The sequence below is a fragment of the Molothrus aeneus genome, chromosome 4 (assembly GCF_037042795.1).
Source record: "Molothrus aeneus isolate 106 chromosome 4, BPBGC_Maene_1.0, whole genome shotgun sequence".
In the NCBI taxonomy this organism is placed as follows: Eukaryota; Metazoa; Chordata; class Aves; order Passeriformes; family Icteridae; genus Molothrus; species Molothrus aeneus.
In genome coordinates this window covers 1,816,567-1,834,149 of record NC_089649.1, presented here as the reverse complement: position 1 = coordinate 1,834,149, position 17,583 = coordinate 1,816,567, and the positions used below count along the sequence as shown (strand labels likewise).

The window sequence follows — 17,583 nt, the reverse complement described above, 5'->3', positions numbered from 1 at the left end:
TTACTTTTTATACTACCTTTATTTACTTATATTCTATCCCCCTACAGCAATTAACAATAAATTACACACATGGGCTCATGTCCTAGCACAGAAAGGAAAACGCCTCCCCAAACCAAACGCAAGCTGAGCTCTACAAGGCCCTTTCTCCTTCAGCAGGCATCACTCCGGAGCAGGAATCCCAGCCCCCGTTCCCACTTATTCATGAGTGAGCGCATGCAGGAGCGGGGAAGAGGCTCGGGAAGAATTTCTTTACAAAAAAGAAGCAGCAGCCCCATTCCTGAGCCGCTGTTGCTATGGGCCCGCGGGGCTCACAACAGATGGCAGGAGAGCCATCCCTGCGCCCGGCTCTGAAGCTGTCCACTCAAGCATGCCATTCGCATTCTCTGCATTCCGGCGGGACGCGGCCCCGGCGCAGGGCGGCTGGTCCCCGGGACACCGCGCTGCCCTCTCCTCTCCTCTCCCGAAGTGCCCGTGCCGGCATGTGAGAAGCAGCGGGACCACAAATCCTGTCGGGATGCGGGATTTCGGTACTTTGAGAGTTTCACTGACTGGGAGAATGTGATTTGTTGACCAGAGGCTCGGTCCTAGACATTGTCTGTTCCTGCGTCCTTGTAGTGATCTGATTGAGAGTGAGAAAACAGCACTGAAGGGCCTGATTCAGACCCTGATGCAGGGCTGGGCATTTTCCTGCTCCCTGGAGGGAGGGGGCAGCAGCCTTCAGGATAAGGGCTCGAGGTGGGGAGGGCTGGACCGAGGCAGAGACATCCTCTTTGCTGCAAAGACATCATTGCATCCTAACCACTTGAGGGGAGCACAGTTCAGAGCCAAGGCCACGGCCAGAAAGGATTCACTGTCCAACAGGTGTTACAAACAGCTGAGAAACGTGAGAAAAAGTGAGCAGAGAGAAACCAATGTAAAGATGCACTAAGAGAAGTGGCAGGTGGGGAAAAGCACAATTTAAGAAGCAGAGATGTCCAAATGTATAGAAAAGGGACACCAAATGCGGCAGCCAACTGTACTGGTTGGTACAGGTACAACATTCTGCCTTGCTGGTCCATCTAGGCTGCAGTAGGGCAAGATTACCTGCAAGAGCCCCCAAAGTATGCAAAACGTTGTTGAGGGTTGAACTCCCCATTCCCGGGGAGTTCACAGTCCCAGACTTCCTCTTTTGTGCCCTGCAAATCCTGCCTGGGAACCAAAGCGTGCCTGTGACTCCCAGCAAAGCTCTCCCAGGGCACAGGCAGGCTGAGGAAAATGCACCCTGGCTCCCGTTGGACACTTAATGGCAGCGTTCTGGTCTCCTACACCCAAACAACGGCCGGGCTGGCTCTGCAGTGAGGAATCTGAATGCGATTTGCCTGTCGCTTGCTGATCACACAGGACGGGGCTCTTCAGGGCTAATTTGCATTTGCCTGCCAGAGTCACCGGGTTTTCCTTTTCCTGGGGGGTGTTACAGCAAGGATGATGGAGACAAAGGGGCAGATGCTGTGGGCCGGCCGTGTGCAGCTGGCCATCGCATTGTGCCGAGCTGCAGGGCTGCTCCGAGGCAGCCTGGGAAATGTGCTCCCTGCTCCCGGGCAGGCTCAGCCCAAAGCCAGCGCCACTCTGCTTCAGGCATGGGACTCGCCTGACCCTCCTAAATGCTCTCCTCCCAGAGCACCGGGGGATAATGTCATTTTCTAGTTCCTTTTTTTTCCAGTGCAGACATGGAGTAAGCCTTAAGTTGGAGGAAAGAATCTGACTTCTGCTAAAAGTCATTCGGGTGGCTGCATGTGCAGTCTTTTCTGTGCAGGCATGCAGGAAATTCTCCCTCCCTCTCACACACACAATGGTTTAGATTTGGTATTTACGAGCTTAAGTTGGAAATAAAGGAGGAATGAAGTTTACAGGTGGCTCTTTCTTTCTTTAATCTTTGCTATGTTTCTCCCTCCCTGTCTTTTCTATCAGTCGTTAATCAAATTCCTGCTGTTACTTTTATTGAACAAAGGAGATGCTGGCACAGCCCTGAAGTGCCTCTGTACATGGGTTGCCCTCTAAAAGCCAAGTTGCTACGATTTATTACTAAATGGTCCCTGCAGGCTGTAATTTATGAAAGGCAGAAAGAAACGTCCAAGCTTTGGCGACTGAGGTAAATGCTAATATCTGGTAATTCTTCAGCCACTTGGGTTTCTATGAGGTATTGCCTTTAGCCCTTTGAAGGCATCCAAAAGACTTCTCTTTAACACAGTATAGCACACCAGAGAAAACAGTAGCATCAGCTTGAGATGAATTTTTTCAGTTTGCTTGAACGGGGTGACCACCCAATCTCTTTAATTCAGGCATCTCTTCAAATTTCAGATGGGAGGTTCCTCTCATTGCTGCAGCCTGGGAACATGCACACTCCTGTAGGCATCAGGCCAGGCAGCAGGGTGGTGGGATCTGTGCTGTGAAACAACCTCTTCCTTCATGCTCTGGATCCTTGTCAGCTCCACTGCCTCAGGAATCTTTAGGGATACTCCCATGCCCACTAGTTTTGTCCCAGTATTCCACTAGCACCACTACAACCTGCATTGACAACTTTCCATAAGCACAGTGGATCAACACAGTTTAGATGAAAAAAACAGTTACAATTTCCCTTGAAGTGCACAGCTAAAGCTTTGGCCCATACTCAAAGATAAAACAACCCCAAACAAACTTCAAACTAAAGATATCCTAATAGCAATGAAGCAGCTAATGAGTTTAAAGATTAGTTTTAATGGGTTTACTAAAGGAGTTCATATGTCAGGAAATACTCTAAATCAAATCCAAGTTCAATGAACTTAGTTTTATGATTCATGACCAATCTAGAAGGGCGGATAGGTGTGTGTACAACATACCTCAGGTTCTCCAAAGAATGCAAATTTGTGCAGGGCCACCTGGAGCTACAGTGATTGCCAGCACTGGAGCTGTACTAATCACCATCTCTCATGAAACACCCTCTTTCACATTCTCTCTCTGCTCCCTGCAATGTTCAAACGAGAGCATATCCCAGATTGTGGGGCTGGTCCATCTCTGTCCAGCAGTGATGTAAAGTTCGTGCCTGGTTTGCCACCCACTTTAAATGACTCTCAACTTATAAAAAAAAGGTGAAGGCCAAGAAGAGTGCCATGAACTTGAGCATGGATTCTTCCAGACTATGAAACTGCAAACTGCACCCTAGAAATCATGGTGCGGATATGAGTCAGAGCCCCTGATGGCGAAGACTCAGCATCCCAAGTGCATGGCATTGATATCACCCTTGGACACCGAGGGTGAGGATGGCAACATGCTGCACAGCTCTGGAGGCTCTCCCAAGTTCACCTCTCCTGTGAGCTCCTGGCACTTTTCTAGCCTGAAGTCTGAGAGCTTTGCTTAGATAGCACAACAGCCTCACAGTGACAGACCCCGAGCGCCGGCACAGCACCCGGCTCCCGGTTTGCTGGGAGATCGCTTAAAACAGCGCCCGAAAAATGCCCCCCCCGGCACTGCACAAACACTCGTTTGCTCTGAACTTTACGATGCCTGTGAGGTTTAGGACAGAGAGAGTCCCTAAAACTCCCGCCCTCCGTTCTCCCCAGCCCCGCGGCGCGGTGCAGCTGCCGGCCCGGCACGGAGCCGCGCAGAGGCCGCTTACCTTTGGAGCCCCCGGAGGCAGGCTCGGGATCTCCATCCCGCCCGAGGGGAGCGCGGGGCCAGCAGCGGGGAAGGAAGGAAGCAGCGGGGAAGGAAGGGCAGCAGCGCCCGGGAGCGCGGAGCCGCGGCGCGCAGGCAGCGCGATAACGAGCTGCGGGTACAGGTGCTGTGCACGCAGGCACCTCGGCACTAATCCCGCAGGAAAAGGCAGGAGGTTGGCTCGGCACAGGCAGCTCGGATTACTGCCCTCCTACCCGGCAGTCGTCAGCAGGCCTGACAGACAGGAGCAGAGACCGTGAGGAAAGGGGGAATGTGCTGAGTGAAAGTGCCAGTCAGCTCTGCCCCGGCCCCCCGCAGGTTTGGGCTTGGCCCCTCTTGTAATTAACACTGGGCTTTGCGGGGAGAGAGGAGAAAAGAAACTATATCCAAGGAAAAAATGTTTTCAGCCAGCCAGGAACTATCTATTGTTTCTCTCAAAGTTCACCCCTCACATTGCTAATGAACAATGTAACTGGGATAAGGGTGGGGGATAAACACGGTGGAGAGAGGTGCAGCAGGGATGTTGGTTCCTGTTGCTCACTGGCCCCTAAATTGGGGCTCAGCAATCGACTGCAGAGCTGAAAAAGATGACACAGAAGAAGGCTCTGGAAACTGGATGAAGTCCATGGAAATAATCCCAGAAAAGCACATGGCCCTCAATGCACTGGACCCATCCTGCTAATGAGGAAGCCAGCCTAATGCAGCATGGGAGGTTCAGGTGCTCTATACCCAGCTAGGCTGTCTTAACATCCAAGAGAAAACTGAAAACCTACATTAAATATACATTAAATGTATTAAATTAACATGCTTTTCCTACCAGGAGCAAAATGGTTCATTTCAGGCCAAACAGAACACACAATTGCATTTCCATTTAACCCTAAATAGTTCTCTTTTCCAGGCCAGCTGTAAAACCAAAACATTCACAGTCTCACCCCTACTGTTCACCACATTTTCTCTACTCCAATGTCCCCTTGACTTCAAGTAAAGGAAATACATCATCCTCTTCCACACAGTTACATTTTTGAATGCCTTCACATTTCACCTGACAATAGTAATCGTTTTCAAAAGCCTGGTAAACACAAAAGCCTAAGTGGTAACTTGGAGCTGAGTCTCTTTTCAGCTCCTGAAACATGCATTTTTTAACCACTATTTCTGATTTTCATTTCCTTCCACATTCTCAATAGGAAAAAAAAGTTATGGTTCATTATGCAGGTATAACGTACCTAAAAATGTTTTACATACATGCACTGAAGATTAGCCCTGCCTCCCTTCTAATGCCAAAGTCAGGCAGGAAGCTGAAGAAAGGAGGATTAGGAAAAAAAAAAGTTCTATATTCTTTGTCCATCTGTGTTTGGGTGAGTTATTCAGGCTGCTTTGCACTACACACAGGAAGAGTTGTGCATATAAAAGAGCATTTGATACTGTCTGTGCAGTGTCTGCTCTTCATTGTTCTTTTGCCTGAGATATTCCATGTATCCAGCCCTAAGGGAGAAGCAATTCCAAGGGATTTGGATGACCTGTACAAGCCCATTCATAAAAAACCGTAAAGGAGTTACAGTAATCACTACACCCTAACATCTGTTTTGCTGAAGTAAATCCAGGCAAACACAATTTATATCAGTAGGATTACATCAGTGTTCATTAACCTCTCCCGACCCTACCTCCCTTGCAGAGGAAACCTTGGACCAAGCAGGAAAAGCAAGGAAAAGATTTTGTGAAATGACTTTAAATTAGTAGCTGAGCAACGAAATATTCAACCTGGCTGTGGCTGGGTACACATGTACATCTGTCCACATCAATGGCACCCAAGCAAGAAACCCCTTAATCTGTATTTATAGTCAGCTCCCATGCAACTGCAGCTCCTTTACAGCACAGGGATGATGAAATGCAGCTATTCTCAGCTTTCCCTGCAGCTGCCCAGTGAAGGTATCACCCTGCACCCCTCTGCACCTGGACAGGTAACCAGAACCCCTGTCCAGTCCAAGTATTTGCCCTGTGGACTAAAGGTCACCTCCAGACCATGCCAGATAGTGAACAATGCATGGAGCGCTGGGAGAAGACATGCTTGTTTGTCTGAGTTTCCATATTATTGTGATCTGATCCAGCTCCAACCTAATCCTTGGGAAATTCCAAAAAAAGGAGATTCATGCTGTAAATGTACTTTGTATGGCACTGGCAGAGATTTCCCAGCTTTTCCAGAGTCACTTGCTGACAAATACAACCCCAGGCTGATTATTGCCTGAAGAAGGCAAACTAATCCACAGGTACAGGGTGAGAGGAGCAGCTAATTGGAATGGCAGTCACTGGAAATTCCTGGGTTTCTAATGCAGCTTCAGCTGGGGGGTCAGTCTGTAACATCCCAGCAACCATAACACATCATGGCGGCTGGCATTTATTTCTTTCCAAGGCATTTGCCCACTGTTCCTATCAGTGACCTAAAAGCTTTTATCCAAAAATTGTATCTAGATCTCCCTTACATTTACTAAAACCCTATAATTCCTGAACTGTAGCTAATTAAATCCTAGACAGTAAGGATTTGCCAGGGATTTAAAAGTTAAATTCTGTTCCCCTCTCAGCTGTCTGTCCCTTCCTAATGAGGCAGGGACTGCAAACATTTCAGTGAATGCATGGGAAACTCATCTATGAAAATACTGATGCTTGAGATATTTAAGACTGACCAGTTTGATCCAAGACACAAGGAATTGTTAAGGCCTTTCCTTACCAGGGTGTACAGGGCTTGGAAATCCCATCCAAACAGTGGGTGAAGCCCCTGGCGGGCTTTGGCTGGTCACACCCATTGGCATTACGTGAGGAGCTGCAGCCCCAAGCAAAGGCTCATTTTTTCAGTGATAAAAAGATGCACTTTGAAAGAGCTGAGACACAAGGAGACATGAGCAGGGGCACGCTGGAAAGCCAAGGAGGAGCTCACAACAAACAGAAACCAGCGCTAGACACAGACCACCCTGGCAGCCCTCGGATGCCAGCTTTGGCCTCTAAGCTGTCAGTTAAACATTCCATGTGCATGAAGCCTTCCTTTCTGCCATTTCCCCAGCCATCAGCATGGAACAAACCCAAGCACACCGCAGAGCAGCTCTTTGGGAAGGCGCTGCTGCACTGCTGCAGAGAGGGGCATGGGCCAGCACCAATTCTCATTCATTTCATTCACAAAACTCGGATTTATTTGATGCAATTTTTTGGCACACTGTCAAATACGGCACAAAATTACATTAGTGTCATAAGAGGAAAGGATTAGTGGACAGACTTCTTTGAAGAATTGTGTTGGCACTTGTCTTTTTGTAAAAATGCCAGCAGCTTCCCCTCTCTCCAGGAATAGCCCATTTTCTCCTGGTCAATGAGGGAAATCACTGCTCAGTGAGGGTCTAAGCCAAAGCCTTTTGGAGTCTGTGGGAATCTTTCCACAGATTTCCATGGTCTTGAATCAGCTCTGAGCCGCAGATGTCAGCTTTGCTGACATCTTCCTCCTGCCCTTCCACACCTCCATAGGGTCATTTATCAGGTGGAGTGCAAGACTTTTCTCCTGTACTTTTTCCTAAAGCCTCAGTTATAGTAATTTGCTGCCAAACCAAGAACAACTCTGCAGCTATGGCCTAAGTGCAAGTATTCAGGATGTCTAGGTTTAATTCCTGATCTTGCCACTGAGGTGTTAAAGGAGTTGATTAGAACCAGATCTGTCTGAAAACACAGCCCTGGCCCTGGGAGGCCCATGCAGCCTAGCACCTTCTCGCTCCCAGCACCACCCCCAGGTCTCATCATTCAGGCAAGGGGGCCCAGGGCCAGGGATGTACCAAGAGAATTACCAAATAACCCAAGTGATGCAGGGAATCTGTAGGGAAGCATGAAAACAAACATGCAGATTATGGTCATAGCCAAGGATAAACTTAATCCTTCCTTTTTGTACAGTTTTTTAGCACAACAGGAAAAGGAGGATGTTTTCTATCCCCACTCCTGCTTTATTTGACTTGTATTTTTAGTCTGAGGTTCTTTGAGAAGGAAAAGAATTGCGGGCACTGCTAAGCCTGAGGCAGACACAAACCACTACCACTGAAAACAGAAAATCAACCACCTTGCATACTGATCTTCACTACAATATTGTGTACACCACATAAATAATACTTGAACGGGCTTCTTGCAGTCACTGGTGTCAGAATGACTGGATAAATGCTAAGAGCACACATGTGCATCACGGAGCAAGCAGCTTTGCTGCAAATCACAGCTAGTTTGAGATTTATGCTTTGTCCAGTCTCACTGGCTCTGCAAACGCAAGTGTCACCATCACATCCCAATCTGTGCTGGCCTGAGCCCTGAAAACAACACCCTGGAAGAGATCTGCAGGGCCCTTGCACATTGGTATGGGCAGAACAAGGGCCTAAAACCCTGTTAATACTCTGCAGAACATTTTTCACAGCTGTTCCACCAGCAAATATTAATAAAGTTTTGCATTAATTAACCCAGCCTGAAGCTGGATCCCTCTGCAGAGCACTGTCCCCTGAACAAGAAGGACTGCACGGGCTGTGCCCTGTGCCTGCCCTGCAGCTGCAGTGCTGAGGAGTGACCTGTGGGAGGCTTTGGCTGGGCAGTGTTTGTGCTGGAAAGGCTGTGTGGGACTTGTCCCCTGCGGCCAGGGTCCCCTTGGTGGCACTGCCCCATGTGCCACCACGCCTGGCTGCCCTAATTACTGCTGTTAGGGACAGGCTGCATGTCCAGCCATGTAAACAGTGTGATGCTCCCGCAGCCATTCCTGCCCACTGACCTGCGCTAAAGCCTATTTTTGGCAACTGCTCCAGGCCACTGTAGGGGCTGTAAAGCACACAAGGCCCTGCCCGTGGTTTGAGCCTTATCTTCAGCTGATGAAGGCATGCACAACACAATTAGATCAGACTGATAGAACTGAAAAGGACCTTTTTGTAATTGCATCCAACTCTGCTTGGATACTGCAGTTGGAGAGGAAGCAACAGAAAAAAAAACAGGTTGGAAATAATGATGTATTTCACAACAAACCAGCTAAGTCTTACTCCTTTTGTAGCTGTATCTTTCAAACAGCTTTTTCTCCACCTGGTTAAAGATCAACTGAGTATCAAAACCTCTGTAAGGCAGTTTGCTGAGAACAGTAGGCCAGCCTCCTGCTACAAAATCCAGCAAACTGGTCTCTCCAGTTTCCCATTGTGATTCACACCCACTGCTCCAAATGGGCAAACCCTGAGCAAAGCGACCTCCCCAGCATCAGCCTGTGAATTCCTCAGGCCTGATGAAACTGGTTGTTGTCATGCCCATGGTGAGAGACATTTGTCGCCAGCAGTGGTTGAGACACTCTGAGTCACTCCCTGGGCTGCAGAGCAGCTCCTGCTCCGGCTGCTTCTGGCCTCAGCACGATGGAGTGAGCATCAGCAAGGCCCCTCAGAGCACACCAGCTGCAGGCCTGAGGTGTACAGGAATGAACACACATATCTGAGTCCATTGTCCTGGAAATGAATGGGCAAAACCAGTGAGGAATGGGCAGAGAGGCAGGACCTGGCTTTGGGAACAGCCTTTGAAACAAGGGAGGTGTGAGCAGCTGTGCTAAAGAAGCAGAGAAAATGGAACATTTGAAAACTGTCACTGAGGGCTTCTGAGCTGGCGACAAGACAAACAAAATGCAGCTAGAGAGCATCTGTGAAAACTGTTCAGCATTTATCTCCCAAATAAAGATCCTCTTAGGGAATAGGCACAGGATTTACTTAACACTGGGGCTCATTAGGGCATTCTCTGCCTCTGCCCTACTCTAAGTCTGTGAGCAAGGAAGCAGAAAGTGTATAAATTCACAGCTTCATGTCTCTCCTCCCGCAAGTTCCTCCCTGGGAACAGCAGGACATTTGCACAGGAGTGAGAGGCAGACTGTGGTCCTCATGTACTAAATACTCTGGTGCTAGTCATCTGAGATAGATCATTTTTCTTACTGTTACTTATTGTAGCCTTTTATCTTGCCCTGAATTTTCCCTAATTTTGCCTTCACATTCCCTTCTTTCAAACTATTCCCACCTTGTCCCTCCATTACACTGATCAATCAAACCTGAGTTGATGAAGACTGATGATGACACATCAGTTGTGACATTCCAAGGGAAGTACCACATCATTGCATCAGCCAGTCTGCAGACCTGCAAGGTGTTGTAACATCTACTTTTGCTTAGTAACACATGGAGAGGCTCACCCTTTAAGTACGAAAAGCTTACCTTTGTCCTGAAATAAAAACCAAGATTAAATAGCAATCTGAGTATGCTGTGTGGGCTATGGCACAATACATATGATTTAAAAAATGTGTGCTTTCTGTCTGGTATGATGGTTGGCGTCAGCACCACACAGTTACAGAGAACTTCTCAGGTTTTCATTTGGAAAACAAACAGCTAAACCCTCAAAAACATGCTGACCTGGAATATGCTCTGCAGAGAGCCAGAAGCACATACACCAAGCAGACTTTGCTGTTGTTTGTATATGACTTGTAAGGAGTAAAGTCCATGTCTGTGGAAGTTTGTGTCACCCCATAAGGAAGAGTTTCTGTTAATACTGAGAGCACTGAAAAACTCAGGTTACAAACAGGTCAGGGAGTATTCAAACTACTGGTACTTGCAGCAAGCAACTGTAATCCATTTCATTCAATCATTATGGCAAGTTTACAAGAATCATCACCACACGCATTTCAAAAATACTTTATTTTCAGATGATGTAGTACTGCAGATCTCCAGCCAACCATTTTATCTCTTCTTACCTTCTAGAACTGGAGATGAAATCTCTTCTTCTACCCTGACCTGTGTGCTGAGTCTGGCCACTTGTGGTGATGGGGTGAATTCAGAGAAACTTGTGACCCACTGCCCAGGGAGCAGTCAGGACCTCACATTTCCTGATTTTTGCTGCTTTCATGCCAGCACTGCAGGGTGAGCTGGGACTGGGTCAAATTACCTGAAGGCTGGGCTCTTAGTGCTTAATTACAATTTTCCAGTTCTAAACATATGGATTATCATTGAGCTTTAAATGTGCACAATGGATTCAAAGTACCTTGGCAAGGGGATGGTATGTGAATGTAATACCTCTAAAAGTTAATGTGCTTGATCCTTCTATTGGTGATGAATGAAGCAATGAAAGACTCCCAACCAATTTTTTTCATGTTCACTATAGTAATTCAATCCAGAAAAGCATCAAAACCCTTTGCATTTCTTCAAAGAGGGAAAAATAGGTGGAAAGGTGTTGGGAATATAAAAAATGCAGAGAAACTATTGCATTGCAAAACAAACAGGTTCTGTTTCCACAGTTTTGCTAAAGTAGCTTGAATTAAACATTTGGATTACAATCTACATAGGCTTAAAGTAAAAACCAAATCCAAAAGGTATTTTTGGAAAACAGTCAAATTGCAATGAACTCCTTTTGCAAATCCTCTCCCAGTGGGTGCACAAACCATGTAACAGTTCTGTACATGAATATTCAAAATTTGCTGTAAGGTTGCCTAAAGATGTTTTAGTTAAACAACCAAAGAGAGTCAGCAAAAGCACAAAGTACAGCCCAGAGAGCAGGACAGTGCTGTGCTGATCTTTACCCAGACTTCTTTTCTCCAGTGTGGAGCTTGAGGACAGAGCTCTCCATAAAGTGACACCAGCTATCACTTAACTGGCACAGAAAGAAACTGAACATGGCCACAGCAAAAGACATAGGTAGCATTTCTATTAAGGTTTAAAAAAAAACAAACAACACAAATTCCAGACCCAAACATCTTGGATTCAGAATCCTCTATCACTCACCCGCAGAACACCAAACAGCTCCAAATCTTGATGAGGCCAGTGGAAATCTTTCTGCTGCCACAGCAACAGTGACAGCATGCAGAAATGAGGCAAGAGCTATGTACAGAACTGTCACCCTTTGACAGGGAGCTCCAGGGACATGGGAGGAAGATGGGACTACTGCCTGTACATCACTGAACAGGGATCCTGGAATGTCATGTGCACATTGCAGGAGCTCCGTCCACATGGCAGGGGAGCAGTGCAAGAGAAATGGGTGTTTCACATGCTTGGACTTATCAGTGACAAAGGAGCCCTAGAAATATTGGTGAAAGAACAAGCATTTGCCCTTGGGCTCATGCCTGTGCACTCAAAACAAGGCTTGTGCTAGGATTAGACCAAGCCATAGGGCTCCAGCTGGAGAAGTGAGGGGCATGGCTGGGTGGCCTGTGGGGCAGGAGGAAGGCAGGGAATGACTGTGGCTCTTGCCTACCTGCGGACGACAAGCTTCAGCTTCTTGTAGGAGCCTTTCACCAGGGAGATGGCCTCTCTCCTGGAGCTGCTCAGCTCCACCTCATTGATGTTCACCACTTCATCACCAGCCTGCAGCTTGGAAGGCAGGGAATCTGCCTTCCCTCCCTCTTCAATCTGCACAGGAGAGAAGGGAGAAAGTGAGACGTGCCTGACATGGTTTGGCTTTCACCTGCAGAGCTGAGAGGGTGTTTCTGTTCAAGAATTGATCTACCAGCCCCAAACTCTGCTCTTGGATTAAAAAAACCCTTTGCCAGCCAGCTCACTCAAAGGTCTGTGCTTGCCATCCCTACATTTCTTATAGAAAGGAGTTTGGAATCAGCAGCCAGATGAGCTCTGCCAAGAAGCACTGCTTAGAATAAGCCTGAAAAGTCTTTGTTATTTGGAAGCAGTGAACTCCAGCAAAACAGCCATGGAACGCCTCTTGATAAGAGCACCCAGGCACCAGCCCAAGGGCAAAGCCAGGATTAGAAGAGCTTGGATGTGATTTTGTTTGTTCAAGCTCTCCTTTGGGGTCCAGATGCCTGATGAACAACAGCTTCTTTCTTACTGGCCAGCAGCAAAGCAGGAGCACTCAGGTGTAGGTAGTTAATGAAGTGCAGCATCTCTGTAGGGTTTTTCAGCTAGGGATATAAAGAAAGTTGATAATTATTTGAATTTTATGAGAAAGTAAGCAGTCTGCTCCAGGCTATGGAGTGGCAAGGCTAGAAGCAGAGTCCCTGGGCATTTGCCTCTGCTTTGTATGGCCCATCATGTACACAGTGTAGCAACTCCCCATCTGTGTGCCAGTAGAAATACACAAGGCAGAGGAGAAGAAAATCTGGCCCAGGATCTGGGAATTGCAGCCTTGTGCACTAATGCACTCTCTCTGCAAAGGCATGCACTAGCATAGCAGAGGGCCAGGTTAGGCACTGCAAATGCTGAGTTCCAGGAGACGTGGGAGTGCCATCAGCTCCAAGTGCAACTGATAATTACTTTGACCGCAAAACCTGCCACCACAACACCTGCTTTTCAAAGCACCCTGCAGTCCCTGCTCAATAGAGGCTGTGACCTGTGTTAGCAGATGCCACGGGACCCACATGTTCCCTCCTGCGGAACATCTCCTGGCACAGCAGAAGGAGAAGCACTTCCTTCAGGCACTCACCTCCCCAGACATCCTGCTGACACAAAGAGATGTGGCTGCATTGGCTCTGCCTCAGATCCCGGCAGGAAGGGCAGCTGTGTGCAGGGGTGAGATTTTCGGGCCAGTGGAATTGCAGGCATACTTCTGGAAGTTGCTTTTATTTCAAGTCAGGCCAAGCAGTGTGTAATTAAGCCATGCCCCAGATTTGTAACTCAGCACATGCAGACACACAGGTTTTTACCTGGGCATTAGTTTTGGTGTTGAATGGCATTTTGGTGTTTTGGTGTTGAATGGTGATTTCTCACTGGCAAAGCTGGTTCCTTCTAACCAAGGAATTCCAGCCCAGGTACCTTCTAAAATGTAAAATCTGACTTCCCCAAACATCAGCCAATAAAGTCTCCAAACCCCCTACAAAGAGAGGTAAAAATCATTGTCATTCATTTTACCAGAAAGTCATTCCACTGATGAATGAGTTTTTTCTTTTCTTCTTAAGAATGAATAAAACCACAGGAATGAACCTTCCCATAAAGAGCCTTGTATCACAATTACCAGGAAGGGTGAGAGATGAAACATTAGCCCTTGCTGCCAGTATAAATAAATAACAAATGAAAAATGCAGTATTGCTGCAGTTTATTGCTGCTGTAAAGCAGAACAGGTGGGTATCATTTCAATGAAATACAATAGTGGGGTACTAGGGGTTAGATTAACTTGTGATATAGTCAACAGAAGGGATTTAATGTTTGGTTTTGCTTTATGTTACAGCATGTATACTGGAGAAAAGTACTGCTTGGAAAAATATGTTTTGTAACAAATACCAGGTACTTCAAAGGCTGTGATACTCATCAGAAGCATTTGTATTCATTTGTGCCTGGAGGAACCCTAACCTTAAAAAAATCAGCAAAATCATGATCTGTGCTTTATCATCTAACAATTCAAATTGTAATTATATATTTGAGGTTTTTCACTTCACAGGAACACTTCTAAGGTTGTCTTTGCAACTACAGGGGCTAGACCTTCCTTTTTCTCCTTTTGCAGTGAAAATGGACTTTTGGATTCTTCCATATTCACCTTTATAAAGAATGTGAAATCAAACACTTTCAGGGAAGACTAAACCCTGCAATACTTCTGATCATGCTGATAACGTTATTAACTGGTCTGAAAGAAATCTTTCTTCAAATCCTGATGCATTCCAGCTTATCCCTACGCCAAGGGCTCTTAAACTGCAGCCTGCAAGGCCAAGCAGCCAGCCACAGTACCAGAGTAAAGGATGCCTTGAAGGAAAGTTTGTTAGCATGGGTAGAGTCATCTGCAAGTTACTCCAGAGGCTGGAAGTGAATTGCTTTGCTCCTGTGTGCTTAAACTATCCATAAGCAAGACCTAAAACCAGACCCACATTCTGCCTTTGGAAGGTTTAGATAGCAGTTTCAAACCCGTATTACTTACGGACTTAGAGAAAATATAAATGGAGATGTGGACTGACATTTTATTGTTGACACTGTTCTCTCATCTATTACTAACCTGTTAGCATCCTCATCTCTCATCTACCCAGCTGGGGTTACGTGCACACAAATTCCTGAAAGTTCCTGGAAGAAAACATTCACAACAGGCCTGTGACCTGGTACTACTGCTCAAAGAAGCAAAAAAGGCAAAAAGACTTATAAGGTTCCATCAAAAGTCCAGAAACAAGGCCTTGTCTCCCAAAGCAAAGCTCAGATGCTCCATGTCCATTCTTCTTTTTTGCATGCCTCTGAAAATATTTGTGTTTAAGGAGTGGTGAGTGAAATTTTTATATAAAATTCACTCAATATAAAATATTTGTGTTTAAGGAGTGGTGAAATTTCCTGGGAAGGATTGAGTGATTCAAACAAAACAAGCTGCACTATAAACACAAAACTCTATCGCAGTGTAACAATTATCAACAAAGCAAACAAACCTCAACATGCAGGTAACCTGGTTAAATGAACACCTGCTTTGCTGTACGAGGGTGCACAGAGCCCAGGCTGGAGGCACAGAGCAGAGGATGGGAGATGTGTGCACACCATGGAGCCACAGCAGCCAAACAACACCACGTGGGGACCACCTCTGCCAGTGGCTGGCTCCCTGCTCTGACCAGCTTGTCTCACCCTGTGTGCTAGATCTTGAGTGAGTGGAAGTGGGAAGGTGAGTTTTCCACTGTTCCCTAAATCCCCAGTGGATCTCAGTGCTGTCACTCAGCCAGGGCACAGCCAGCACTGCAGTCTGTTGTTTTCAGTGTGCAAGTGGAGCAACCACAGCACACAGCATTGCCAAAACCACCCTCAGTAATCACTTGTGGCAAAAATGTGATGGCCATAAGCTACAGGACCTTGTGCAAGGGGCCAATCAGTAGCCAGCAAGACCTCTTATAGTTTATTTAAGCTGAGAAAAACAAGGTGAAATGCAGCCAGCACACCTTGTGGGTGTAATGATTGTCACTCATCCATCAGGAGCAGGAGGAGCCAGCGGGAGCCAGCCAGGGACTGGAGTTTTTTTCCTTTTGGCTGAATTAGGCCAACTGTTCTGCCAAGTCAAGTTATGAGAGGTGACTCTGGCAAGTATGGGGTAGAGGAATACCTGAAAATCAGTCTGGCTTTGAACCTTTGGGGCTGGATTCAGTGGCTGGTGCTTACTACAGAGCCTAGGCTGGTGCTGTGACCAGAGCCTAGGCAGTGCCAGGAGGGGAGAACAATCCCTTGCCCTTGAAATCAGCAGGAGCATCTGTACAGCAAAACATGTCAATAGCATTAAGACTGTTGTTTTCCATGCCTCAGTTTCCCCCCTGGGAATGGACACAATTGTTCTACCTCCTCTGTCCTGTCTAATTAATGTGTGAGTGCTCTGTGGGTAGTGATGATCCAGATCCTGGCTCTTATTCCAGATGTCTCTGCAAATCCCTAGCTCCCAGGCCCTGGCCCTAGGGAGAGTCCATGCCAATTAGAAACATGCAACAGCAAAGTATTCATTTCCAGAGGAAGTTCCAGACAGGATGGTTCCCACTTCCTGTGAAACCCCATCAAACTTCTGTGATTCCAGCATGTCCCACACCTCCTCATTTCTCCTGTTTATCACAAAGCCATCTAGCCAATTCTGTCAGGCTCTTCTGGAAGGAGAGGACAAGGAGCTCCCTGCCAAGCTGGCCTCTCCTAAAATGCACCCACTTGAAAAGGCCTCCAGAGTCTCCTCGGGCTGATGCAAACTCCAGTCCTACCGTTGTCTTTTCTGCAGCAAAGCCTTCCATGCCCACTGCCCTCTGCTGAAAATCCCAAAGGCCACCCCTGGTCCTGCTCTGCATGAACATTCCAGACCATTTTCTTGCATTAGAGGAGGCTTCTTGTCACTCAATAGATCTTGCAGGAGACTTCAAACCCATGTGTTCCCCCTTTTTTGGCTTACTGTAAAAGCAAGAAGTTGCTTAAGCAGATCACCAAGGATACATAAGACTTAGTACTGCTGCCTTTTGTTTGGCTCACTATGGTTACTGTAGGTTCAGAGAACACTGGCTAACTGAGAGCCTTTCTTGGTCATTTTAAAGAAGTTTTCTTTATTTATCCCTCTCTTCCCTTTCTTCTAGGAGCTTTTGTAAAAACAAATTCTCTGCAGCTCTTAAGATGGATTATTCCATCTTTGTGTCCTTTCTATGATGAATAGTACATGTGATTCTGAAACTGTAAACTTGCTTGAGTTTCTCAACAAAAAAGAGGAGCAATCAAGCAATGATATGTGCACACTGTATGCAGTTGCATAGGTGAGAGCAGAGCCATGCAGCAGGCCAGGACAGTTCCTGGGGGACACCTGGAGATGCCCTGGAAAAAGCAGCAAGCCAGCATAGCAGGGTGTTGAAGAAGCAGCAGCAATTGCTATGACAAACTACTGCCCTTTTCGTGTCAGGTATTATAATGATAGGAAGAGAAGCATCACATATGAACTGCTGGAGGTGGCTGTTCAGAATTCCTGAACTGCTGAAGATTTTATAGGAACTGACAGGGTGAAAGAAGAAGCAATTTTCCCTCATGAAGAAATAGAGAGAGGGAGCTTTCTATGATGCAAGGAGTCCCTGACTTTCCCAGGAGCAGCATTACAGAAAAATGTTCTCTGCTTTAGACCTCTTGTTTTCAAGTATTTTACTGGAACCATTTCCATTCTTTCCAGTAGTAAGATGTGCTTCCTTTGAATCTGGGGTTCATCTCTTCACAAGGTCATCAGCACCAGTGCAACGTGAGGGAAAGGGTGGAACCAGAAAATCTGACTGTATTCACTGCAAGTTCAACAGCCAGGGTTTTAGTCACTTTTCAGAACCCAGACTGGAGCTTCAAACTGGAAAGACTGGGCTGTTTCATTTCCCTGTCCACTATGAGGTGTAGCAGAGCCACACCAGACCACTTGTGCATTGCACCCAGTGCAGAGCAGGGCATGCATATTTTGGCTTGCTCAGAAAACTCACTGAGTTGCTGAATTGATGTGGGTTTTGTGTTGGAGATTTTT

General features: G+C 46.7%; 1 protein-coding gene across 1 annotated transcript in view; it reads right to left on the bottom strand.

Annotated features, from left to right (window-relative positions):
- Nucleotides 1–17,583, bottom strand: part of SHROOM3 (shroom family member 3) — a 110,126-nt gene that overhangs the window by 65,685 nt on the left and 26,858 nt on the right. The window contains exon 2 of the mRNA XM_066548896.1: nucleotides 11,923–12,077. Coding sequence (XP_066404993.1) covers nucleotides 11,923–12,077 — 155 coding nt within the window. The remainder of the gene's footprint in view (nucleotides 1–11,922; nucleotides 12,078–17,583) is intronic.